General features: G+C 47.5%; 1 protein-coding gene across 3 annotated transcripts; it reads left to right on the top strand.

Annotated features, from left to right (window-relative positions):
- The first annotated feature begins 1,899 nt into the window (after window positions 1-1,899).
- FAM20B (FAM20B glycosaminoglycan xylosylkinase) lies at window positions 1,900-26,187 on the top strand. Of its 3 annotated transcripts, XM_050306990.1 has the most exons (9): window positions 3,151-3,165; window positions 8,548-8,671; window positions 9,345-9,876; window positions 12,989-13,075; window positions 14,343-14,452; window positions 16,587-16,758; window positions 19,195-19,386; window positions 20,719-20,778; window positions 22,858-26,187. In XM_050306990.1, the coding sequence occupies exons 3-9, from the start codon at window positions 9,500-9,502 to the stop codon at window positions 23,087-23,089; spliced, it is 1,230 nt and encodes a 409-aa protein (XP_050162947.1). In that variant the 5' UTR covers window positions 3,151-3,165; window positions 8,548-8,671; window positions 9,345-9,499; the 3' UTR covers window positions 23,090-26,187. The 3 variants fall into 3 exon arrangements, with proteins under 3 accessions (XP_050162949.1, XP_050162947.1, XP_050162948.1); XM_050306992.1 differs by lacking the exons at window positions 3,151-3,165; window positions 8,548-8,671 and adding an exon at window positions 1,900-1,930; XM_050306991.1 differs by lacking the exon at window positions 3,151-3,165 and having other exon boundaries at window positions 8,534-8,671.
- The last annotated feature ends 318 nt before the right edge of the window (window positions 26,188-26,505 follow it).

Here is a 26,505-nt window from a genome sequence, read left to right as displayed (position 1 = left end):
TTTCCTGGAGCAGATAGAATTATTTAACAGCCTCTCTGTCCTCCTTCCCACACCAGCCCCAGCTTTGGGACGGCCCTTGGACTGCTGTTTTACCCCAGTGAGACCTTGTTCTCCAGCCTGAGACAGTCCTTGTTCCCATGACCTACAGATTTTTGTAGGCAGCCCCAGACCCATCAGCTCTTTCTCTTGATCTCCCTGGAGTCTGCTGTCTCCTTGGCAAGGGATGACAGAGCTCTTCTGCCTGTCAGCTTCAGGAGGTGATGGCCCATCACGACTGCCCTGTCTCCTCCTGGTCCCTCTGCCATCCTCCATCCCCAGCTCCACGGCTTGTCCATAACCTAAATAACTTGTCCACTTGCAGCTCTTAATGCTTCTATAGTTGTAGGCAATTCCTTGGCACTTAAATATTGACGTGCTGATTAATAATGAAAGTCATAATTGTGGTTAGGTTTAAAACTTTAATCGGCTGAGGAGTTAGCAGAGGTGCAGTCCATAACAATAAAACTGTGCTATTAATATATATATATATATATTTAAGCATCTTTCCCTGCAGCAATAACATTGCACGAGAGCAGTATCCCATGTGTGGATGCCTGGAAGCTTGGAAGCTCAGAGCAGCAAGTCAGAAAGCACTAGGTATGATATTTATTTTATTCAAAGGGTTTTTTTAAAAAGTCCCATTAAAAGTATTCGTTCTGAGTTTTGAAAACGGACAAGGGCAGGGGAGGATTCCTGGAGAGAAACATATTCATTGTCTACTTCAGGCACACCGGGCTGCAAACGCAGGATTGGTTTCAGTCTCGAAGCAGCCCAAGATACTGCAGTCAATTATGTTGGGCTCAATGATCTCAGAGGTCTTTTCTGACAGAATGGATTCTGTGATTCTGTGAGAAGGGACCAAAAAAAAAAAAAAAGATCGGGACCAGCAAGTGGAGTGGAAACAATGGAGAAAACGTCCTGGATAGCCGGGAGCTGTGGAGGAAGGGGATGTAAGGGCTGTGGTTGTGGTGCCTGCGTGTGGGACTGGAACATCCGAGCCTGGCCGGCCCCTGCTCCGCCGCCTTTCCCCCCGTGGCGCTGGTGGGAGCAATGTCAATGCTGCTGGGTGGTGGCTCCTGCCGAGCACGGCTGGCGCTGCACCAGCTGCGCCTCCCCTGCCAAACTTCCAGCGATGCCTGCGAAATTTAATCAGCACTGGAGCATTGTTTTACAGCGGGAGCGTGTGAACGCAGCAAAATAAATTTAAATTAATACATTATATGCGATAGCACTTGGGCAGATAGATAGAAATCTATTGATGTTATGGATGCGTAGCACAGACAAACTATTGATGCTATGGATGCAGATTTCCCATTTACTGATTGGAGATTTTTTTAAAGGTGGTGTATTGTTTAGGACCGCATAGTGTCATAACATATAGTATAACAGGGCCGTATACTCCTACTATATATATATAAAATAACACTGTATAATAGGGTTATAATTCTTAATCATAATGCTATAATTCCAAATTCAGGGGAGCCAAGTGCCTCTCACAAAGGGGTGTGTGTTGTCACAGGACCCGTTGCCACAGTCTCTGCTCCCGTATTTCCATATAAATCTGATATACGTGTATCAAAAACGCCAATTCCCTTGTTTTCCCCCTAAACCCCGCGCTCCTCCCCCTCAGCCGAGGAGCGGGACCGGCGCGGCCGCTCGGGGGTTAACGGCGCTGCCGCCCCATTGGCGGGGCCCCCCCCGCCGCTCCCATTGGAGCCGCCCGGCCGCGTCCCCCCTTCCCGCGGCTGATTGGCGGGCGGGCGGCGCGCGGCAGGCGGGGCGGGCGCCCATTGGCCGTGGGGCGGGCGCGCGGCGCTGGGCGGCACCATGTCATGGTGCGGGCGGGGGCCGGCGGCGGCGGCCGGGCCATGGCGGGCAGGCGGCGGGCGCGGTGAGTGCGGCGGGGGCGGCGGGGCCTGAGGGGCGGGCGCGGCCGGGCCGGGCCGCGGGGCCGCGGCGGGCCGGGCACGGGGGGCGGCGGGGCCGCCCGCGCCTGGCGGCGGAAGGGAAGGGGGCGGCTGCTCCCCGAGGGGCTCTGGCGGGGCTCCGGCGGGCCCTGCGGCCGGACCCTGTGGGTGTGGAGTCACAGGATCGGCGAGGTTGGACAACTGTTCCGGGATCATCCAGCCCGAGCCATGACCGACCCCCACCTTGTCAGCCGGACCGTGGCGCTGAGTGCCACGTCCAGCCTTTCCTTAAACACCTCCGGGGACGGCGACTCCGCCGCCTCCCTGGGCAGCCCTTCCAGTGTCTGACCAGGCTTTCAGTGGAGAGGTTCTTACTGATGTCCCACCTGAACCTCCCCGGGGCAGACTGAGGCTCTGCCCTCGTGTCCTGTCCCTTGTTCCTGGGAGCGGAGCCCCCCCGGCTCCACCCTCCTGTCAGGGACTTGCAGAGAGTGAGAATGTTCCCTCCGAGCCTCCTTTTCTGCAGGCTGAGTCCCCCCAGCTCCCTCAGTCGCTCCTGCTGCTCCAGACCCTGTCCTAGCTGCGTTCCCTTCCCTGGACCCGCTCCTGCCCTCCGTGGCAGGTTCAGGTCAGCTCAGGGGTACCCCCGGCTCTGCCCCACCTCCGCGGGGGCCGCAAGTGGGAATTGTGATCCGCGCTCCTGCAGCGCGTTCCTGGTCTGGATGCTCGCTTTGAGCCGGGGACATAGCTCCGCACAGCTGGAGCATCTGCTCTGCACCGTTGGCTCTCTCCGAGTGCCACTCGCTGCTTGGCAAAGGTCATCGTCCCGCAGTGAAAGCTGAGATGTGTGCTGTTCCTGGAAATGCTGACTGGGGTTGTCAAAGCTGTGGGTTTAACCCTTTTTAAAGGGCATCTCTCTTTGGGTCCTTTCTGGATACAGATGTGCATAAGCACTGCAGCTCCTTGGTTCGTGCCCACCGAGGCCCTGGTCCTGCAACATCCATGGTGCTTTAGGGGCTGAGCAAACAGAGCAAACTGTAAAATGTAGATTCCACTCTTGCAGTGAATAGATCCCACTTGGTACTTATTGCAGAACAGGCATTAATGCTGTGTCTTGTTTTGATTTGAAAGTGACTCTGTGCACCCCTCGTGTCCTTAGGTCTGACCTACGCAGTCACTACAGGACTCGGCTCTGTTTGCGGTACAAAGTCTCAGGAGGGTGAGGTGGATTTTGTTTCCTCGCACAAAGTTGTCAGCTCAGTTCTGACACCAGGATCTCTGTCCTCTGGTTCATTGACTGCTGCTTCTCCTCGGCAGTGGGGAAATGGATTGGCGTTATCCTATAGCAGGGAGGGGCTCCTTGCTGCTGGATGTCAGACTGGTACACGGACCCTGGGTAAATTTTTGGTGCCCATGTTATCTGGGAGCTGAATCAACATAAGCATGTTGAGTGGAGAAGGAAAACTGCAGAATTTTCTCACTGCTTTGGCTTCATCTGCAAGGGGAACAGGGCTCTCTAAAACATTTCCATCTCGTTTCATTGACCTGTGATGGTTGGGTAGAACATCAGTATCTGGGATGGGCATAAAGGGAGGGTGGTTCCAGACGTTTTCTGACCAGGTCCCAGCACCCTCTGTATCAGTACCCTTGCCTCCTTTCTGTGTCCTTTGCCATTCCACTTTGCAGTGCTTCCAATCCCTCCCTCCCTGCTTGGCATTCCCAGCTCCCTGCCCATTCCAGCTGTTCACACACTGGTTGCCCAGATGGCCAAGGGCAACAGGCAACTGTTGAGCCAGTGCCACAGCCCTTCCTGCAGCATTCCCCAGCTGCCAGCTCCCAGTAAACACATAAACCCCGTCCTCAAAACATCTACTGTCCTCTCAGATGTGCTTGGAATTAACCAGTGGATCCAAGTGAAAAGTGTGATTATATAAACTTTGTTTCCATAGGAAACTGTGCTTGATGGAAGGTGGAGAATTCACGCAGCCTGGCTTCCCGAGGAGTTGTTTGCTACATCCTACCCTAGCAGCTCCTGCCTGGCTCCCAGCAGCCTTGGGGCCTGGGAGCTTCTGCCTCCCCAGGGCTGCTCCCAGGTGCTGCCCATATCCCAGTCTGCCCCGTCCTTGTTTGTGCAGCCAGATGAGTCAAGTGTTCCTGTTTGCTGAGTGGCCAGCAGCTGGGAAAGATTAAGGACATTTACCCAGGTGTCCTTGGCTTCTCCAGGCTTCTGCCCTCTCTCTGGCCTGTGGTATCTGTAAGGCCCTTGGAGGTATTCCTCTGACAAATTCAGCAGGAATGTGCAGGTGCTGGGTTCCGGAGTTCCTAAGGGATATAACGGGGCGAGGTGGGCAGATGGATGGACAAAACGATTTTGTCTCTCTCCAAAGCTGTGTGAGAACAGATCAGGCGGTTGCTGATTGTTACAGCTGCAGGCAGAGATAATGCAGTGGTTAAAATGCTCGTGGCCTTTCATATTTCTCTGCACTGTGTCTCCCAGCCGGGGGTGTAGCTTAGCTGTGCATGCGGGACGGTTGAGCACAGCCTGTCATGGAGATTTTGCCTGTAGATAAAATGAGGGTTTTAACAGGAAAAGAGGAGGAGAAGTAACAGACAAGTAAATATGTGGGAAGCCTTGAGCACTGGATGACTAAACTTGTACACAAGGCAGGCAGCACACAGAGAGTGGAAGTGACAGAATGAGTCTGAGGAATCCAGGGAAAGGTCTGTGGGAGCCTGCCTGTGGAAACGGGAATAACAAGGCTCGCACGGAGAGGGGAGGCATGAGCCACCAAGGAGCTGACCAGGGAGGGGAGGATGGGAAGGAAGATTGATCTGGTGAGACTGAAGTACATTTTGGGAAGAGGAAAATGTCACTACTGTATGCACTGTTTCTTGAAGGAGCTTTCCAGGATTTATTGGAGAACTTTTAAAGGCCTTTTGATGGGCAATCCCAAAAGGTGTAGTGTATATAAGAAAAAAGGCATGCATTAAACAGGAATTAAGAGTGTACTTCACCATATCTATTTCAGATCAGTGTCTGTTTGAACTACGATATTCTGTGTACTTGTGCTGCCAAGCTAAATCTTTGCCTGCCCTCAGACTTGATTTGTCATCTGGAGCATAACAAAATCCTTGCAAATTGTACATGCAATTTTTGAGATAGCAGCTTTCTGGCTTTGAGATACAAAAATAAGGCTGTGATATGTAGCACGGTGTTGATCTTGTGACTCCAATAAAAAATGTTTTCTGAGATTCCTCTGCTAACTTTGTGGGCTTGCTTATGGTAGCTGTGATTTTTTTGTAAGAGGCAAGTTTCATGCAGTTTTCTGAACTGGGTGTCGAGTGTGTGATGTTGGTATTTAGTGCCAGTAGATGTGCTTTAATTCAGGTGTTTGTGTGACCCCGCTGTGATACTGAGGAGATGCTGTTATTTGGGTATTGAGCTGGAAGACTCGTTGCTTGCTTAGAGTAGAGACCTGGTTGTAATGAGAGACAAAACTGATCAGGAAATAGCCCTGAAGAGGTAATGAAAAACAAGAAGCATTTCTTATGCAAGCCTGCCAGTTGACTACAGCATTAAAAAGCTGGTTGGGTTGTTTATTTCTGGCTGTTTTCTTTTCCAGGTTGATCCAGGAGTGTGGTAAAATGGTAGAGAGGGAAGGGAGTTTTTTCTGTGCTTCTTTTGACAGGGAGATGGAGTTTGAGTGGTAGTGCAGTGAAACTCTTTGAATGGTGTCTTCTGTGTAGTAGTGGTAGCTGGAGATAATGCTAAGCAGAAACCCAAGGAAAAAACCCACTTTTAGGGTTAACTGACCTTGGTAAGAGATCAGCAGCTGATCCCAAGAGCAGGAGGGAATGTGTGTTCTGGAACTGGAGCTACACAGGAACTATTCTGTCATTGTATCCTGTCAGCTCTGGTTGGACACTTAAATGGTACTTGACTTCTGAAAAGTTTGGGGTTTTCCTTCTCTGATGCCTTCAGGTTCAAAGAGCATATCCTGTCGCTTTGTGCATCCCGTATTCCTGTGACTCCTATGTAGAATTAAGCAGTTTCTCCTTCCCTTTGCCCCTTTTTGTCAAACCTGAAGATCCTTCCCTTATCCTCTCACCCCTGCAGTTTGTGGAACTGTTTCCTTTTTGTGTCTCCTCATGAGATCATCCCTGGGTTTACTTTTGTCCTTGTCCAAGACCCTTTTGCCCTTCGTTCTGCTGAGTTCTGCTCACGGCTCACCCTTTTTTTTCCTTTTTAAAATGTTGGGGGTTTGTTGTTACTTCATTTGTTTCTGTGACCACCTCTCCCATCTCTGTCCTCATTCCAGGACCAGCATTACACTTCTGGAGCTCTCACAATCTTCTTTTCCAATCCAAGTCTTTCCCAAAGACTTGTCCTTTTCAAATCACCATCTTCCAAAACTGCATAAATATTTTCTTGCACCACCTCAAGGCTGTCCCTCTTGGCATCTTCAATTTAAGACAGTAAAGCTCAAGTCCTTGCTGTCTTGATAAACTTGTACATAAAAGGATTCAATTCCTGGCTTGCAGAGCAGTGAGTGTAACACTGGCAGCCAAGGAGCGAAGTGCAGGCTGTGCAGGTAGCCTGGGAAATGGATTGCATGGCAACCTCAGGGGTGTTGTGGTGTTTGTTGGAGGAAAGCAGCCGATGACTCATGTCCTCAGACGGCAGCACAAAGTCAGAGCCAACTCACCAGCAAATAGTTAAATATTTAATTTATTTTTGTTTTGTAAATGCTGTTCACCTCGTTGGAGGTTTTCAACCAAAATTAGTTTCAAAGCTGTCACAAAAGATAAACTAAGTAAGTGACCTTTAATTTAAGTGACTGTAGTTATATTCATCCCTCCTTCCCCCCCGCTTCCCCCCACTCCCAGGAAGAATATCCCTAGAGAAACTCAGCATTCTGGAAAATCAGTCTAGGAAAGTGAGTGCCCAGTTTGAGCTGCAAAGGTGTGGAACATTCCTGCCCTGTGCTTTGGTTGGCCAGCTGTGAGGCTTTCTTAAAATGTATGTGTACATACACTCATCTCTCATAACTGTTCTGCAATGAACTGTGTTCTTCTGCCGAGCTCCTTACAAACTCTAATGGGTTTTAAAGATGAATAGAAGCAGATCTTGATAACAGCAGTGTTCAGAATGATGCAGAACTACTGTTTTTGAAGAAGTGAATTATGCAGTTACAGTGAGAGGGAACAGTTACGGCCGGATCTGCTTGACTTTCCTGCTTAAATTTAAGAATAATATTGTTATTTAGGGATCTCCTGCTGGCTGGGTCTGTATCTGCAGGAATGAGGGCTTTTGGGTCAGGTGCATCTTTCTTGTCTGTGCTTCTCATTCTGGTGCTTGCAGTGGTGATGTTCAGGTTGTTGGGCTGTTTGGAAAAGTACAGCCAAAACAGAAGTAGATAATGTTTTAATTTCCATATAAACACATGATTTGTTGCCTTTCCCTATGGGCACAAGCACTGATTTTCCAGTAGATTAAAATCAGTATTACACAGTTAACAGGGGCCCACAGCCCCAGTTTGAAACATCCCTGAGGCTTCTTCCACCCCTTCCTGCCCTTCCTTGGGCCTCTATGTTGGTGTGGGTGGTCACTGTCAACATTAAACCAGTTGTTCACCTGCCAGTTTTAACTCATTTTTGGGGTGTCCTGTGCAGGGTCAGGAGCTGGACTTGATAATCCTGAGGGGTCTCTTCTAACTTGGCAGATTCTGTGATGAGGAGACTTTTGTTGTCTCTCCTGCTCCAGCAGACAAGTTCTGTAGGAAGTATTTAAGAGGCAAAATGTGTAACTTGGAAAGGACCAAACTGAACTGAGCTGTCACCTGAGGCAGGATGATGATGGCAAAACAATCTGGGTGGTGAAATGGGCTAAAAGCCCTGGTTCTGCTTCATCAGAGTGTGCCACCTGTAACTTGGGTAGTGCTCAACTTGGTCCCTGTGCAGACAAAAGGGATTGTGAAATCAGGAATATCTGACATTCCATCACTTTGAATTTCCTCGTCCCTCTTGGTGACTGAGTGGTTTAGCTGGTTGTTCTTTGTGGGGCTGGCCTGGGCCATAGCAGGTGGTTTGCAGCTGGGTCTGTGAAAGTTAACAGGGATGCATAGGGAGGTGGGAGAGCCTCGGGGCTGGCTGGGTCTGCCATGGGCCTGTAATGTAAATTTGCTTAAGGTGCTGTGGAGTCATCTGTGGGTTTGCACATCCTTTTATGCAAACACTCTTAGCCTGAGCCAGCCCCAGTCCTGCACTGATGGCTGTGACCTGTGCGTGCCTTGTCAGGCATAGCCTGTGATTGTGCTGGTAAATGAACTTCAGCCTGTGCAGGTCATTTCTCCAGTGACACGATTAATAATGGCTGGTTTACACTCTTATTGTTAAGTCTCACGAGAAGGCTTTTCTGTATCAGCCCTCCCTGGCTCAGAGTGCTGTTCAGGGTTTGATTAGCATGGCTCATGCAAAGAGAAATCCCTGCTGGCTCCCAGCGCTCCTCAGAGACGTGTCTGAGTGTCCCTTCCCATTTGGGTTTTGATTGTGTTCAGCCAATATTAGAAAAGTAACTTCTGTCCTCGTCACTGAAATACAGGTGGTGGTGCCTTCTGTGGTCCTTACTTGCTAACCCTGCCCTGGCCAAGGCTTGTTGAGGGGGGAGACATGTCATGCAGCCCACTGTAAATATGGAAACACAGATGGAGCTTTTACTGTTGCAGGTGAGGTTGCTGAGAACTAACATTGAAGCAGTATCAGTGGTGTGGGACTTTTTTCTTGTTAATTTAGTGTTGAGATTGTGGTTATGGGTTTTACAGTTGACTGCAGAAGGTAGTCAACCACAAGGAAGTGAAGATGTCATCCCCTGCCCCACCCCTTTTTTTTTTTTTTTTTTTTTTTTTTTAAGAATGGAAAAAATCTGAGTAACTTATAGTGACAGCAAATGAAAGGCAGTAAACAATTAAGTCTCTTCTGCCCTTATGTACTTTCAGGAAAGTAGGCTGTGCAGCTGTTCTCACTGGCTGTCAGCTGTGTTAAAATCTACCTGAGAGCTTTCCTGGAGGGACAGGTCTTTAGGTGACCAGTGATCATGGCATCTCACACCAGTGGAAGAGTATGTGTGCAATGGGAAACTACAGCCCTCTGCAAAATCCTGCCCATGGTAGCTGCAGCTGCCATGATTTCAGCTGCACAGAGATGCCATCCAGCAATTTCCCGTTCCGTGCAGATCATGGAAAGGCTGCAGGAATGCAGCAAACCCATGTGTTCTATTAGAAATGTTTGGGCCTTAGGATACAAGTGTCCATAAATGCAGGCTTACGTTCCAAACATAAACTTGCTTCTGAGTTTGGTGGGATGTGCAGGATTGTAAGTTTGTTTTCTGCTTATTTTTAGGGGCACCAGGAGATGCTTCAGTGGCGAGACCTCTTTCACAATGCAAGTTAGGAATGAAATCCATTAACTGACATCCCCTTCCTCACCCTGATCTCCAACAGACTTCCTGGAACGCTCGGAAGCACAGGCTCAGGGGAGAAGGGTGGAAGGGCACCATGAAGCTGAAGCAGCGGGTGGTGCTGCTGGCCATCCTGCTCGTCATCTTCATCTTCACCAAGGTTTTCCTCATCGACAACCTGGACACCTCAGCCGCCAACCGTGAGGACCAGCGCGCCTTCCAGCGCATGATGGGGAGCCTGCAGGTGGAGCTGGAGCCGCGGCTGGAGCACACGCTGCAGTCCCCCTGGGAGATCGCCGCCCAGTGGGTGGTGCCCCGGGAGGTGTATCCCGAGGAGACCCCCGAGCTGGGCGCTGTCATGCACGCCATGACCACGAAGAAGATCATCAAAGCCGACGTGGGGTACAAAGGGACCCAGCTGAAAGCTTTGCTCATACTTGAAGGAGGGCAGAAGGTTGTCTTCAAACCCAAGAGGTGAATGTTTCCTTCAGTGACTGCATTAATAATAACTGCTTTGTTCATATCTATATTTTTTTTTCTCCACCTTTAAGTTACAAATATTCCTGTAAATGGGAAGGCCATCCTGTTACTTGAGAGACAGACAGGGGGGAGCATTGCTGGTGCTCTGCTAACAGTAGGTTGCTGTGCCAGCTGCCTCTCTGATACAGGCTGCACAGTCTTGATGCTCAAAACTACCTGTCTTTAGGTGAAAAGAATAATCCCTGTGTTCAGTCCTGGGGGAATGTTGGTTACATCTGATGTTTCTGAGTCTTCCTGACTGTGGAAGTGCAGATTGTGGCAATGTGGAGACAAGCCTTGCCTACTCTGAGTAAGGGTCATGTCAGACTGCCAGGAGAAAGTGCAGTTCAAGAACAGGGAAGGAATTCAAGTTGACAGTGGTCTTAAAACTAGATCTGGGTGTCTGGTGTAGCTGCATGAAGGCTGTAAAAATGGCTTGGGTAGGTCAGAGTTTCCTGTCTACCAGTGCTGAGTACTGGAGGAGCAGTGTGTGGCTGGTGAGACTTCTTTGGTACAGCCTCTCTTTACAGTGGTCCACAAGGAAATCTGACATGATTGAACATTCATGAAGAGGCTTGTGCATGGCTGTAAAGCTTTTTGAACTGTTTGCCTTGGGGGAAAAGGAGAAAAAAGAAAGATGCTAAAAAGTAAGGGAGGTGTGTTTTAGGGGAGTGCACTGCAAATGGGAGGTGGTGTCATCACAGAGTGAGGACATCTCTGCCCAAAGGATTTTGGGTTGAGCAACCATTAAGTTTTCTGTCCTGTTAATGAGGGAGTCCAGAGTAGGCCATGGAAGTGCTCCAGGGGCTGGAGCCCCTCTGCTTTGGAGACAGGCTAAGAGAGCTGGGGGTGTTCAGTCTTGGAGAAGAGAAGGCTCCAGAGAGACCTTAGAGCTCCTTCCTGTGCCTAAGGAGGCTCTAGGAGAGCTCTGGAGAGGGACTGTGGACAAGGGTATGGAGTGACAGGACAAGGGGGAATGGCTTCACACTCACAGAGGGCAGGTTAGATGGGATATTGGGAAGAAATTCTTCCCTGAGGGTGGGGAGGCCCTGGCACAGGTTGCCCAGAGAAGCTGTGGCTGCCCCATCTCTGGAAGTGTCCAAGACCAGGCTGGACAAGGCTTGGAGCACCCTGGGCTAGTGGAAGGTGTCCCTGCCCATGGCAGGGAGTTGAAATGAGATGATCTTTAAGGTCTGGTCCAACCCAAACTGTAGTAGGATTCTGTGATTGGAGAATGGGAACACAAATCTGCCCTGCACTTGAGTTCCCAGTCCTGTTTCTGTATAGCCAGTTCCTGCTCTGGCTGGAGCTTCCCCGAGGGCCCAGGCTGTGCTCCAGCAGCGTGAGCCTTTCCCACGTGTGACAGACAGCGTGTCCTGTAAATGCTCCACCACTGCACGGCATTTCCATGGTGCTGTCTGTGTGGGTGAGAGCTGTGAAGTGTTTCACTGAGCATTGCATTCCCATAATGCCATGGCTGTGCAGGTGAACACAATGACTGTGCTCCATCAAGGACACGTGCAGTTGGGAATGTTTATAAGAGCACTTGATAGGATGGCCCTGGCCATACAGGCAGGCTGATGTTCTGTTTGTGAGTGCTGAACAGCCAGGCTTGTGGGCAGAGTCCTTTTCTGCCACTGCAAGAGAGTCTATTTAATTGGCTTTAAACACGAAAGCTCTGTCAAAGTTACTGCTAAAAAGAGTTAAACAGTTCCTGAACTTACTGGTTGGGGAAGACAGAATTCCATTGTTGCTTTTACCCTAGAAAGAACCAGTTGCCTACTGTGCATGGAAACAAAGGGTTTGGTTGGGTTTTACCAACAAATTTTAGCTCTACAGCTTTCCAGAAGTGACTATGTTTCCAAGAGCCTGCTGTAGGTACCTACCAGAGACCTGCTCTGAGGGTGTCCTGAGGGTGAACTGTCTCATTTCAAAGCCTGACTTACTAATGATTAAGGCTTGCTCCCGTCACATCTGGTGGTGTATGTGAAATAAGTTGCTCCAGTTTGGCAGGAATCTGTCAGATCCTCCTCCCACAAACCCCCTGCCATCCTGCCCTGCTGATTTCTCTGTTGAGCTGAAGCATTTGCTCAGGCTGAGGAAATGAACTGTTGTGCCACCCACACCTTCCCTGAGCAGGGCTAAAACATCCAAGTAGAGCTCAGTGGCTTCTCCTACACTGTTCTTGCTACTTGATCCCAAAGTCTGTTGGAAATAATCCATTTTGCACGATTTGATCCATAGATGGAAATGAGAAAATAGGCCTTGGCTTATTGGAAAATGTGTTGCATTTGACCCATTTGCTCAGTATTGATTGTGATTTTTTGATTTTGATTTTTGTGAGAATTATTGATTTCTCACTCACCTGAAGCACAGTGCTAAAACAGTACCTAGGACTGATTCAGATGTGAGGAAACTCAGAAATTGGTGTCTGCCTTGACTAAGTAACATCTGTTAAAAGATAAAGGGAGCAAAAAGCCTGCCACTTGACCAAAACACACCGTAGTTGTTGTAATGGGTGCCTAATTTCTGTTTCTTGCTCTTCATGATGCCTTTTCTCCACCAGAATAAAGGCTCTGTTTGTATCCAATATTGTCCTCAGGTTCACGCTTGCTGATTTTCTCTCTACTGTAAGATTCCATTTGCCATCTCCCATAATTTCAGACTGTATTTTCATGTTAATGTACAATCCATTCTAACCCCAAAATCGTCTGTGGGCTTGCTGCTTTCCAGTATAAATAGCCCCCTGTTCTGTAGCTGGCTCTGTGCTCTTTGTTCTTAGATGGAGCTTGGCATATGGTTGGGTTAAAATTCGTTAGTTGGAATAGGCACTGCTTCCCAAGCTCTGGAGACCACTGTACATCACTGATCTTTCCTCCTTATTTACCACTTCAACAGTCTGGACACTTTAATCCCGCGGATGGTTTTTCCCCCTCCCATTAGCAGTCATTTGGAAAGGAACCCAGAGACTCTCTAAGGTAGCACTGTTATTAAATTGTTGCTCTGAACAGCAAAATTGATGGAAGTTCTGCACAGAATCACTTAATTTGACTTGTTTCAATTGCAGATATGCCAGGGATTATGTGGTGGAAGGAGAACCCTACGCTGGCTACGACAGGCACAATGCAGAAGTGGCAGCCTTTCACTTGGATAGGTATGGAATTCTTGGCTTACCTGGCATTATTATCTTGGGAAAACGCTTCATCAGAGCTCCTTGAAGAATGCACCTCAGGTGTGAGCTGTTTCCAACCTGCCAACATAGCACATTGAAGGCAAAAATAAAAATCAGCTGTTCGGTGACACTTCATTTCAAAGGTCTGTGCAAGATCCTAACATTTTAGATTTTTGTGAAAAATCTGGAAAGGAGAATGAGCACTAAAACCACTACAGTTAATATTATAGGGAAGAAAGAGCTTAACCAAATGCTGTGGAAGAGTCTGGAGTACCAAATATATGTGCTAAGTTCATGTCCAGTACACCAAAAAGTGAAGCCTATTGTCTAGACTGAATAAATAAAATTTCCTACAGGAAAACCAGCTATTCATGTATAAATTGTATTCAAGGTACCCAGGTGGTTTTGTGGACCTGACCTGGAGGTGCAATTACAGGAAAAAAACAAAGTACAGGATATACGAAGAATGGGACAGAAAATGCCAAACAGTAATGCTGATAGTTGTGAAATGCTGTTAGAGATGCAGTTTCATCTGGAATAAATGAGCACAGTCTCGGTCTCCTCATTACAGGAAGACTGTGTTGGCCCTTTGGAGGTGAAGAGACTTAAAATCTGTACTGATCCTCGTAGTCCTTTAAGCACTTTTAAAACTCCATTACAAATACCCAAGTCACTTGTGGTCACACATGGGACTGGAACCTGGATCTTGTAACTGCAAGTTTGGTGATTGTTCTTCCCACCTCTGTTTTTCCAGGCACTTTTCAGGCATTCACTTTTCTTCTGCCGTTGTCTCTTCCCTTCTCCCTCCTCATGCCACAGAAAACAACTCCTTGATTGGTTGCTTTCAACACAACACTTTTAATAGATAGTGGTTCCCACAAATGATAAATGATCCTTGCAGGTGACCAGCCCACAGGCCATGTGGTTTTATTGCTGCAGCCTGTACACATGATGGGTATTTCTGGTGTGAGGTCTGAGTTCTGAGCATGGTGCATCCTGTTTTGCTGGGTTGCAAAGGCTTTAATAAAAAAGTGTCACCAATGGCTTATAAAGCAAGTTTAACATCCAGGCACTTAAAAAAAGTGAGTTTCCTTACTTTGCTTGGAGAAGAAAAGAGGTTCTGCAGGGCTCCAACTTGATTTTTCGGTCTCAGTCATCTCTGACAGAGAGTGTAGGTTTGTTCTGTTTCAGTTTTGAACTGCTGCCTGTGTTGCAAATTCTCTTTTTGTATTTTTTCACCCCAAATCAGAATCCTGGGATTCCGGCGGGCCCCGCTGGTGGTTGGCAGGTTCGTGAACCTCCGCACGGAGATCAAACCGGTGGCCACGGAGCAGCTTCTGGGCACCTTCATGACTGTGGGTGAGTGCATTCCATGGATTCCTCAGCCCAGTAAAGGAAAACAGGTTTCATGGGGAAGAAGGGCCGTGGGAGGCTGACACAGCTACAGAACAGTTAACTCTGGTGCAGGAAGCTGGGAAGTCTCTGTCTTTGCCAAGGCAGGGCTTGTATAACCTGGCTTGGCGGGGGAGGAGGACTTGGTTTTCTCCAAGTAGTTTTTCCTCTGTAACTGCTCTGTGTTCCCTCATGCTGCTGTTGCAGATGGGATTTTTGGTTTTTTTTGAGTAAGAATTTTCTCTCTGCTGTCAGAGGTGGTTAGACCTAAAAGGGAAAAAAACCACATTTAACGTAAACAGAGTGATGAGTTGGGATAATTTGTAGAGCTGACACGTCAGTTGGTGTTGATGCTATTTGTGCCATCAGAGCCTGTGGAGCATTTAGAACCAAACATGTCACAACTTCCCTGTGTTATTTACAGCAATAATGCTGTGAGGGCACTTAATGGGAATTACTAATGGGAACTCCTACCAGGTGGTCATTAAGCACCAAGAAATGACTTATGCTGCATCCTTAACTCCTTCAGGCTTTCATAAAATATCCAATTATTACTCTTTTTTCGTTTGTTTTGTTTTCTAATCAGAAAGCTCTAGAGATGGTTGTTCATTACAGTTGGTAAATGTGTGCCTGTGTACATTCCTACAAGCACTGCTGGCAATCTCACACTGCCAGTTACAAGGTGTAACTCAGAGATGGGAGGAACTCAGCCTTCCCAAACTCTCCTTGCATTCAGGTGGGTGCCTGCCTCAAGCAGACTCTACTTTTTTGAATTTTAGCCAAGATAACTAAGCTGGTTTTTTTCTAGTAGAAATGCTGACTTGAAAAGTTGGCTCCAGAAATTTTCATTGCCTGTCCTTAGATTCCTTGGATTCACTGTTGTGCAGAGCAAGACCCAAATAAATGGGTGAATTTGAGAAAAAGGTTGTGATCTCTTGTCAACCCCAATTGGACCAAGTTTCTGAGGTTTTGAAGAAAAGATAATTCATGCCTGTTCAGTGCAGGTTTGCTAGAGCTGCAGCTGCAATCTCAAAGAATTCTGTCTCTTGCTGGACCTGCTGCAGGCCCTGGATGGAAAGTGAGACTTGAAGGGCTTTCCATACAAATAAGAGATGTGGTCTGCAAGCTCTTTGTGGTTAATAATAATAATTTCTGACGTGCTCAATTTGTCTGATGGGGTATTGGGAGCACAAGAGCCAGGTCTGGATGGAGGGCTCTGAAGGAGTGCTGGCTGAAGGGTGGGGCAAAGTGAAAAACACATCTTTGGGTGAGCTGAGCCTGGTCTGGGGACGATATTGGATGCAGAGCCAAAGGAAACACAGATAGAGAACAAGTGGAATCACAACAAAGGGAGACATAGTCGAGGAGTATTTTGGAGGAACATCTGTGAACACGGAACTTGATTTAACTTGGCAAGAGTCAAGCAAAGGCAGGTTAGAAGGGGGAAACAGAAAAGGTTAAACTAAAGCTATTAATCCAGGTTGTGTGGATTACTTGATGCTAAGGCTAAAGGCTGCAGGGTTTTGGTGCTCCTCTCCTGTCAGAAGACACTGATGAAGCTTTGACAGATCTGCATTCCTGCATCACCTAAGAGTGACAGCTTGTTTCTGTCTCCCCTGCTCAAGTAGCTGAGATGTGTGCAAGGCTCAGGGCTCCAAATCCATTGGAGTTCTGCTGTGTTCTTTTTAACTTGTCTCTTTTAAGTCAACTTTTTCGAAAAGGTGGCAAATCTAACACATGAAGTAGGTGAAAAATGTGAAAAACCAGCAGTGTCAAGGTTTGCCAGGTCAAGGTCCCAAGGACTAGGAAGGGATCACAAAATCTTGTTGATGGTGCAGTGTATTAACTCTTGGTGCGGTAAAATCATTAGAAAATATAATTACTCTCTCCTTTGAATATTAGTCCTTAATTGCTTGGAATGAATGGATGCCTCTGAAACCCCTTTGGAACCTCTCCCTCTCTGAGACAGGAAGCAGGTGGTCCAGTGCAGTGAAATCCTCTTGCGGGGAAGGCTCTGCTGCCACAACACGCCCCTGAATTTCAGTTGGATTCCTCGGATTAAGTTCTGCCCTTTTGATACCGGTTTATTTTTGGGTTTAAGGCAATAACACCTGCTTCTATGGGAAGTGCTACTACTGTCGGGAGACAGAGCCAGCCTGTGCCGACGGGGACGTCATGGAGGGCTCGGTGACGCTGTGGCTGCCGGACGTGTGGCCTCTCCAGAAGCACCGGCACCCCTGGGGCAGGACCTACCGGGAGGGCAAACTCGCCAGGTAGGAGGATGTGGGAGGGGCACTGCAGGCTCTGAAAATCTTGGCTGTGGGCTAACCAAGACTCTTCTCTTGTGCCACTGAACCTTCTGTTGGTACTGTGGCCCTCTGTCCCTCTGAAATGTGGTAGCACCTGATGTCATGGTCCTGGTAGTTTCTTCTCAGAGCTGTGGAGCTGGTTTAGCTTAAGAAGGGAGGCACTGGAAAGCTCCTTGCTTTAAATACCATTAATATTTGGTGACCAGGCTCAGCATCTAAAGAATCCTTAGAGAAAGACAAATGTGAACTCTGCCCATCTTGTACAATAGATGTGACGTGTCTGAGTACGTGGGTTGGGGACGTTTTTGCTGTGACCAGGGCAACTGCTTTTTAGCTTAGTAAATTTTTCCAAATCTTCGTCATTAACAAGTGATTTTTATTTAGAGATTTTTAGTCCTTGATCTAAAGTATCCATTGATTTCCAATGATGTGATTGTTCTCAGAACCTCATCTAAAGACCTCACTGAATTGTTTTAGAGTATTAAATGCATGGATTGATTTTTGAGCAACAGATGTTTTCTCCTTTCCAGCAGGTCAAAATTAGCTGTGTTCAGTATATGGTATATTGCAGTAATGAATGGGCTGAATTCTTGGAGGTGTTTCTGCTATTGAGAGGCTGTTTTTCATCATAAACTGCCTCCTTACGTGGGGTTTTACCCTGATTCCTGTGCTGATTTGATTTTTGCTGTATTGAAACTCGCTCCTGCCTCGTTCAGATGGGGTTACAAAGTTCTGGTGTTTTGCACCTTGTCATGCTGCACATTTGCCTTTGAGAGAACATCAGGAAAATGAAACGTTCTAGGTGTCATGCTCTCCTTTTTCTGTGCCTGGTAATTATGGAAAAATAAAACTGTTAAGAATTTTTTTCCTGCTCCAACTGCTTCTACTCTGTCCTGAGTTGACCTTTTGAGCATAATTCATACAGTCACATTAGTGTAAGTAATTTTTAATGGATGTGCAATAGATAAAATCCCTGACCTTCCAAGGCCTGTGCTAATACAATATAAATGATCAGAAATAAGTGTCAGAGAAAGGCCTGTCTTGAAAGACTCCATGGAAAATGAGGAGAGAGAGAATAGTCTGTCTGAAAAATTGTGGCAAGAAGATTAAGTACTGCTCTAAAGTAAAATGAGAGAAAGAGAAACACTTGAGGGAGAGAGGGATGCAGCATAAGAAATTTATCCAGCACAAGAGGTAGGAGGGTCAGAGACTTTTGCCTTGTGGATTTGTGCTGCAAGTTGAATGTGAGTTGGACCTTGATGCAAAAGAAAGAGGGAACCAGACACAGCATTTGAGGAGTATGTGTGACCTGTTGTCAGAAACATTGAGAAGACACATTTTTGGCCCCTCTAGTTTGGATACCTGGAGGAAGGAATAAGATAGGTCAGGCTCCAGACCATTAGAAGATGAGGTGGGGAATGTGTCAGTTCTAGTAATTAAATTCTGATCTTCCTTCTTTGATGAGTCTCTGCAATTGTGAGCATGTCAGCAAGTCTCTCCAGCTTGTTTCCTCCATTTCTGTTTCCAAGTCACAGATGGCTTAAGGCATTTCCAATTTCACTGCTGTTTTGTGAAGGATTGTTTCAGTCCTTACGTGGAAGATGTTATAGATGTACTTGTTATTTAGGTTGACAGATGGAAAGGATATACACCAGAGATTTGGCTGTTTTGGTGGTGGTGTTGAATAGTTTTGAAAGCTGTAAAGAAGAAAATGAGAACATTTAAAAGCCTAGCTTTGGAGAACTGAGACATGACATCCGTGTTACAACATCACTTGTAGAAGGAGAGGAGATGAGAGGGAAGCTCGAAATCTTGTCAGTGGAGAAGAAGGTGAGATACTCTGGAAGGGAAATGGGGAGGAAAGAGACAACTCTGAAGGAGAGTGAACACAGGTGAAGCCCTGCTCAGGACAGAGGGTTCTTTACTAACCATGATGAGATTATTTGCATTAGAGAATAGAAGTGAAGAGGGTCTCTGGAAAGCCAGACAGATGGAAGCAGGTCCAGGCACTGCAAACAGACACAGTGCTGAAGTCCTTCACTGGAAGCTGAGGGAGGCAAGTGAACCTTGCCACGAGGCAGCCCAGGCACTGCTGAGCTGTGAGCGCTGAGCAGGCAAACTCTGACCTTGTCTTCCCTAGGAAGATGATGTGTATCCTTGCACTGGCACTACACCTTGCTCCATACGCTGGGATGTGAATGCAGGATTTACTCCTGAGGATTAACTCATTTGCTAAGGGATCACTGTTGTCCAGCTCTTCCTTCTTTACACAGCATGGGCTGCTGTGCTTGTGCTTAGCTTTTCTTCCTGCACTCCTCAGTGTCCGAAGGGCAGCTGTAACTCCCACTGGGGTGCAGGGATGGCTCCTGGAAGGGCTGTTTGGGTTCTCTCTGGCTGCAGGTGGGAATACGACGAAAGCTACTGCGACGCTGTGAAGAAAACCTCGCCCTACGACTCTGGCCCTCGGCTGCTGGACATCATCGACACGGCCATCTTCGACTACCTGATCGGCAACGCCGACCGGCACCACTACGAGAGCTTCCAGGATGACGAAGGAGCCAGCATGCTCATCCTGCTGGACAATGCCAAAAGGTGAGGGACAGGGAAGTATTATTTTTTTCATTAATGTCTTTTGTGCCGAGCTTTCCTTCTTATCAGAAATGACCCACCAGATATTGGGGTCCTTCAAACGCTCTGCTGCTGACAGGACAAGGGGGAATGCATTCAAAGTGCGAGAGAGGAGGTGTAGATGAGAGATTAGGAAGAAATTCTTCCCTGTGAGGGTGATGAGACCCTGGAACAGGTTGCCCAGAGAAGCTGTGGCTGCCCCATCCCTGGAAGTGTCCAAGGCCAGGTTGGATGGGGCTTGGAGGAGCCTGGGATAGTGGAAGGTGTCCCTGCCCATGGCAGGCAAAAATTGTCTTTCTGTTGTGTACTGCCAATGTTCTTGGAGGAAAGAAGTTAATGGATTACTCATTGGCAGTGAATATGGTGTTTGAAGGGCAAGCCACTTCATTATGGTTTGTTCTTATAACACTATGAAAACACTTCTAGTGTGGCTTTGCAGGCTCCCAGTAAGTTATTTTCTTGAAGACTTGAGTGAGGTGCTTTCAGCTCCTTTGAAATAAGGGATAGCGGGACAGTTTTTTCATGAAATTGTGGTGGATCTCAAGTTGGAAGGATCATTGAGCTCAGCTCCTTGTTCCTCTTAGAACTACCTAAAATTAAGAGTGTATGGCTAAGCAGATGCTTCTTGGTGCCATGACCACTTCCCTGGGAGCTTATTCCAGTTTTAAAGCTACTAATAACAGAATGACTTGGGCTGAGTAATTCTGCAACTTAGCTTTGTTGAGGAGAAAGTTCTGTTTTGAAAACAGTATTATGAGGAGGGTGAAACTATACAAAATAAAACCAGCATGTGTTTAGGTGAGGCCTGGAATACTCTGAAAGTCTTCTGGCTGACCTCCCTCAGAAAGTGTGGGCACGAAATGTTCAAGTGGATCACACTGTTTGTGGAACTGTTGATCTGATGGTGGCTGCTCTTTGGTTCCTTCCCTGCCCAGCAGTGTCAGACAGGCAAAGCTCCCATTCCCTGTGCCCAGAATACCAATTATTCCTTACCCCTAAATCACAAGATGAGTTCCATTTCTAGACCTTTCTGAAATTCCTTCCTAAGGTGCCTTGGTCTCATACAGAACTGGGTATGCTGGTGCTCCTTCTGTTTACCTGGTACGTCAGCTGATGCTTTTGAGATTTGTATCTGTGATTGGCCATAGCCTGTTTGTATTTTAATTTAAATTATTTGATCTCTTGGAGCATAAAATTGCCTAGTATTGATTTCTTCGAATTCTTTACAAAGCTCTTGATGTTGAGAACAACATTAGGAGTTCAAGTGGTTCACTTGGCTTTAATTTTGCCTTTCAGCTTTGGAAACCCTGCCCTGGATGAAAGAAGCATCTTGGCTCCTCTTTATCAGTGCTGCATGTAAGTGAAATGCTGGGGTACTGTTCACTTTATTTATGCAGTTGGTGTCCTTAGGTTTGCAGTATAATTAAGTTTGAAGCCTTCTGGCAACCCGAAAAGGTTTGCTTGGATACTCAGTGCTTGGTTTTGAGGTATTGTGTGTGTGATGTATTGTCACTGCCCAAGAAGCTGAGAAATGCATTTTCATGAGGGCACTAGAGCGGGTGTTTGGCTGCAGAAAGTGGTCTCACCTCCAGGTCACTGGTTCAGATCTTTCCATAGGCATTGTGACAGGTACTTTGCATCTGCAGCTGTCCCCATCCAGCTCCTGACAAATAAAAGTTCACATCCCACTCTGAGCTCTCCCTGACAAGGACTCAACGTGTCTGGCAATTGAATCATTTCCAAAAAATTATTTCTAAAGCAGACTGCAGCCCTGCTCAGGGGGCTCCTTTCAACCCTTTGTAGTTTCTTTGCAGGATTTTGTTTCTGCTTTGGCCTTGTGACCTGTGGGTTTGTTTGTTTTATCTTTAGAGGCTGTGACTTGTTGATTTCCATTCTGTGTCCACTCTCTCACCAGGCCACTGCTGCTCCTCTGGAGCCCCTCTGCTGTGGGGACGGGCTGGGAGAGCTTGGAGTGTTCAGCCTGGAGAGGAGAAGGCTCCAGGGAGACCTGAGAGCCCCTTCCAGTGCCCAGAGGGGCTCCAAGAGAGCTGGAGAGAGACTAGGGACAAGGACCTGGAGTGACAGGACAAGGGGGAATGGCTTCACACTCACAGAGGGCAGGGTTAGGTGGGATATTGGGAAGAAATTGTTCCCTGTGAGGGTGGGGAGGCCCTGGCACAGGTCACCCAGAGAAGCTGAGGCTGCCCCATCCCTGGAAGTGTCCAAGGCCAGGTTGGATGGGGCTTGGAGCAACCTAGGCTAGTGGAAGGTGTCCCTGCCCATGGCAGGGGGTGGAACAGGATGATCTTGAAGGTCCTTTCCAGCCCAAACAATTCTAGGATTCTATGAAAATTTCCTGGACAGAAAGTACTGATACATCCATTTCCTGGTTTTGATACTTCAAGGTAACATTATCTCCTTTAAGCCTTCCAAATTAAGTATTTAGTTGAGAGTTCCTTCAGGTTGTCCTTGAAAGGTTCTGTCTCCCACATTCCTCAGGGCCTGTTAGATCTGGGAACTTGTCAGAAAGCCTGAGCTCTTATTCTGCTTCCACTTAGATTCCACTAAGATTCCATGCACTCTGCAGTACACCTGGCCTGTGTTCTGTCAGGTTCTTTTAAAGTCCATAGAGAGAACAGTTGATTTTCAAATTTTGTAGTTTCCCTCCATTAATTTGAAACAAATGCTTAATTTCCTGCTCTACTGAGGATCTTTTGCAGTCTCTGTCATCTAAATTTCCCCAAATGCAACCAGAAGAGAAGTTTATCTCTGTAAGAGACTTTGCAGTTTCCTGGGTTTTAGGTACTCTTTTTTTCTGGTACCAGGCAAATGCTATGTAAGAATTCATGTGCATAACTGCTTTTACTGTAGGTTTGTTACAGCACTTGCTTATGTTGCTGGGGTTATTAGAGGCCTTCAAAACCAAGAGTTTGGACCAGTGGTGCTAAACCATAAGGATTTGGGGGAGAATCCCAAGAGACTTCACAGAACACGACAGTTGACATGAGTTATGACAACAACACAAACAAGTTCAGTGGCCAGTGAAGAGGAAGAATCACTTCTGTGTTCACTTCCTTGGAGGTTCAGTCAACAGCCTTTTGTCCTTTGTGATTAATTGTTGGTCAGTGATGCTCTTCCTGAGGCGACGTGAGTTTGTGTTGAATTAACAGCCGGACTGTTGATTTTTCCTTCCTTTTCTTTCCTTTCCAAACTGCATCTGGGAGGCCTCGGGACTGGAGACGCTCCTTGCTCGCAGCTGGAGGTGTTCCTGTGTACCATCAGTTGTGTCACAGGGGATTGATTCTTCTTCACCTTCCGTGTCCAAGTTTCGCTCAGATCCTGCGTAACCTCCCTCAGGAGGCTGGCCTTGCTATTCCAGGCAGGACCCCAGCTGGGCAGCGGTGTGATGTGTTTGTGTGTTTGTTTCTTTTGCAGCATCCGGGTGTCCACCTGGAACAGGCTCAATTACCTGAAGAACGGGGTGCTCAGGTCTGCCTTAAAAACCGCCATGTCGCATGACCCCATCTCCCCTGTGCTCTCCGACCCGCACCTGGACGCCCTGGACCAGCGGCTCCTCAGCATCCTGGCTACAGTGAAGCAGTGCACGGACCAGTTTGGGCCAGATGTTGTGCTGGTGGAAGACAGGATGACTCTGTCTCACTTGTAATTGTAGCGGAACGCAGATGGAACTTCTTTTTTTAAAAAAAAAAAAACAAAAAAGCGATAGAAAAACAGCACAATCAGTTCAGAAGGGCTGTGGCCAAGATGGACTGACATGATCAGGAAGGCTCCCGAGCCAGAGGAACAGAGGTGGCAGCAGTGAGAGGTGGGAGCTGGGCCCTTGGATGGCTCAGCACCTGGAATGGCATCTTGGCCATGGTGGTGTGTCCATTGCCGGCAGTGGGCACTGCACTGCATAAAAATGGCTCTTGGTGTTGGTGGGAGTGTGTGGAATACAGACACTAATTTGTGGACTGAATCCAGAGGGGACAAACGGAGATAAACAGTCCAGTCCTCTCCCCTTCTCTTCCCCCAGGGTACTCTGGCGAGTTTGTCTGATTCAGGGTTGTACACAATCAGCTGTGAGCTGGTTGGGCATTTTACTGCTTCTCTAGAGAACGAGGAAAGGGTGAATAAAATAATTATTAGACTGAAGAGTTGTGCCACCCCCCCGGGGGTGGGATGTTCTTCCAAATGCCATGAGGGTGGGAGAGGGAACCTCTGCTGCTCATTTGGCTTTTCCTCGATAAAAGTGAGGAAATTATCACATTGCCTCATATGTGATAATGCTTCAGTGTTTTGGCTGAAGTCCTATCAAAGATTTATCCACAGGGTTGGAGATTTAGGAGAGGACAGGGTGGTTATACAGCACTTGATAATTAAGGGGTTATCATAAGTTTCCATGTGTCCTGTCACTGTTTTTTAAGGAATCTGGCAAGGTCTGAGGGGAGAAAATATCCTTGCAGTCCTGTGTCCATATTAAAAACCAAACTTCTATTCTGTTGTAGCTGAGGAGTTCAGGATCTGTCCTTGGAAGCAGGTTCTGTGTAGCAAGGCCGTGCTGCTTACTGTGAGCCCTGTGGTATGTGGGGCCTCTGGGCGTGTTGAGCTGAGGCAAGAGGTGTTTGCTGGGCTTCCTGAGTTACCAAGAGTAACCTGGAGAGTGGAGAGACCCCTGAGCTGTGATTGTTCTTCTCCATCTCATCTGAGAGAGCTTCCTGCTGCTCCATGTGACTGATGGTTTTGCTGTAGATGGGGAAGAGTTGGTGCAGGTTGGCTTTCCAGGGCAGGCTTGCAGCACTTGTCTTGTGCCAGTCCTGTCATCCTTCAGCACTTCAGCCTGTGCTGCCCATGAGCTTGTGGCCATAAAACTTGTCCCCTTGGGATAGAATCTGTGTCTCCAGGGTGAAGCAGCTTCGTCACTGTTTCCAAATTGAACAGCTTTGTGTCGTGCTCAGTTCAGCCAGAGTGGTTCTTAATGTAAGGAGAGAACTCCCTTCCCAAAGTGGTTGTGGATTGCTGGACTTGTGAGCAAGGGCAGCAAAATGTCAGTTCAAGGCAGTTTCCTTGATTTGTCTGTCAGGATCTCCAGCTCTGGTGGGCAGGGAGCTGCTTCCTGTTCTTGCACCCGGGCCACACCTGATCCAAGAGTGTCAGGGAGAGAGTTCATCTGAAAACTGCAGGTTTGTTTTGTTAATGTCTTTTTCTTCCTGCATGAGCAGAGTATCTTGAAAGCAGAACGTGACTGTTTACCTGGGACTGAATTTTATGTTCTTCTGTCTCTCTTCTGGGCTTGGACACATCACAGACCTGCCCAGAGGGATGAGGTAATGGGATGGAGATACTTGGATCTGGAGTTATTTATTGGAGTTACTAGTCAGGCTGGTAATGCACAGCCAGCTTTGAGGACACTGGTGTGAAGCTTGTGCCTCTTTGTCACTGTACTTGACAGCAGAACAGGCTGCAGGAGCTGTGGGTGGAGCCTTGGAGGTGCCCCTGAGGCAGGAGCGAGCACTGGAATCAGCTGTTCCCCAGGAAATTCCAGATGATTTACCCAAAGGGGAGATGGTGAAGCACATGGTGGTGGCTTGTAGCATTTCTAAAAGCTTGTTCTTCTCTTTGAGCTTAATCATGAGCTCCTAGTATTTTGGGAAGGATCTACCACAATTTGATGTTTTGATTTCCATATGATCACTCTTGATATTTACATTTGATTTAATACTGGATTCAAAAAAAGGTCTTTTCTGTCTCTGACATTAAATTTGTTGAGAACTTACATATTGCTCTAAGCTGAAACTTTTGCTGTCAGATGGAACACTGGGATAAGTTTTTCCCCAGTATGAATGTCAAAGATTTAAAGCAGGGTATTGGTTTATTTTGGTTTACTTGTGAACAAAGGGCGTGAAGTCCAGCATCATCAGTAAGAGGAAGCAAGAAATGGTTGGGTTTTTTGTGTTTGCTTTTTTCTTTGTGATACTGATGCTTCTGGTTGCTGTAACACTACTGGAGGTTGGTGTTCTGCAGCAGGAAAGGAGAATAAATTCCTCTCTTAGCCAAAATCAGGAAGACGTGATCTTGGCCTTGTGATAATTTCTGCCCTTTTGGCAGCTGGCGTCGTTTTGCTCGAATACAGAACCCTGAGAAATTTTAAACTGTAACCATTGGAAGGGAAATGAGGAGCAGCAGCCACGTGCCAGCAGGGTCTGCTTGAATCTCTGAAAAATAACGTGGTTTGTGAGGCAGGTGCTGTGCTCTGTCAGTGAGGGTTTCGTGACACCTTCTGATCCTTGTTCACTGTGCACGCTTGTCATCCGCTGGCCCCAGATGTTACACAGTGGTTGTGTTGTGGAGATCGGTGATACCAGAGTGCCTGAAGCACAGAAATCAAGAACTAATTAAAGAGAGAGCACCATCAGCCATCTGCTGTTCACCTCCTCCCTCCTGAGCCAGCCGTGGGGTGGAGGAGACACTCGAGCCGTCTCCTCTTCCAGCAGCTGATGAACTGGAGTGTGTCTTGCCAAACAAACTTCAACTGAAAAATGCTAATTTATTAAGAAGGTAATTTATTTGCTGCGGCAGCTGGAGCAAGATGCTGGAAACAGACACCCCTCTTGGAACTGTCAGAGGATGCCCCCGGGAGCTGCTGCACAAATGGAGGTTGCTAATGAGCAAACAGAACGTTATCGTGACTTTCTGCTTGTATCCCCCGGGGTCAGATCCCACATAAAGCAACATTGTGTGAATAAAGATTTTAATAAAGCAACACTGATGGATTGTTTAAGTCTCTCTCCCTCCCCTGTCTGTCTCTCTCTTGTTCCAACATGTGGGCTGAATGTTTAAAGTGTTTTGCTGCTGCTGTTTCCCAGTTATTCCTTCGCTAATGGTTGTCAGTGGGCTTTATTCCAGTCATGTATATCCGAGAACGGGGTAAAGCAGGCAGGTTGTTTGCAAGAGCCTTATTGGGAAGGAAAGAAGAATGTCCCAGAGGGATAAAGAAGAAAAACACACCTAGGTTGGAGTGGTTTTCTGACAGTGCATCCCATGGCCCTGCATCTGCCAAGCACCCGAGCTGAGTTCTTGGCT

Source organism: Myiozetetes cayanensis, unplaced genomic scaffold (assembly GCF_022539395.1).
Source record: "Myiozetetes cayanensis isolate MyiCay16 unplaced genomic scaffold, myiCay2020 scf12, whole genome shotgun sequence".
Taxonomy (NCBI): domain Eukaryota; kingdom Metazoa; phylum Chordata; class Aves; order Passeriformes; family Tyrannidae; genus Myiozetetes; species Myiozetetes cayanensis.
The sequence above is the reverse complement of the archived record's forward strand: the minus strand, read 5'-3'. Positions and strand labels throughout refer to the sequence as shown.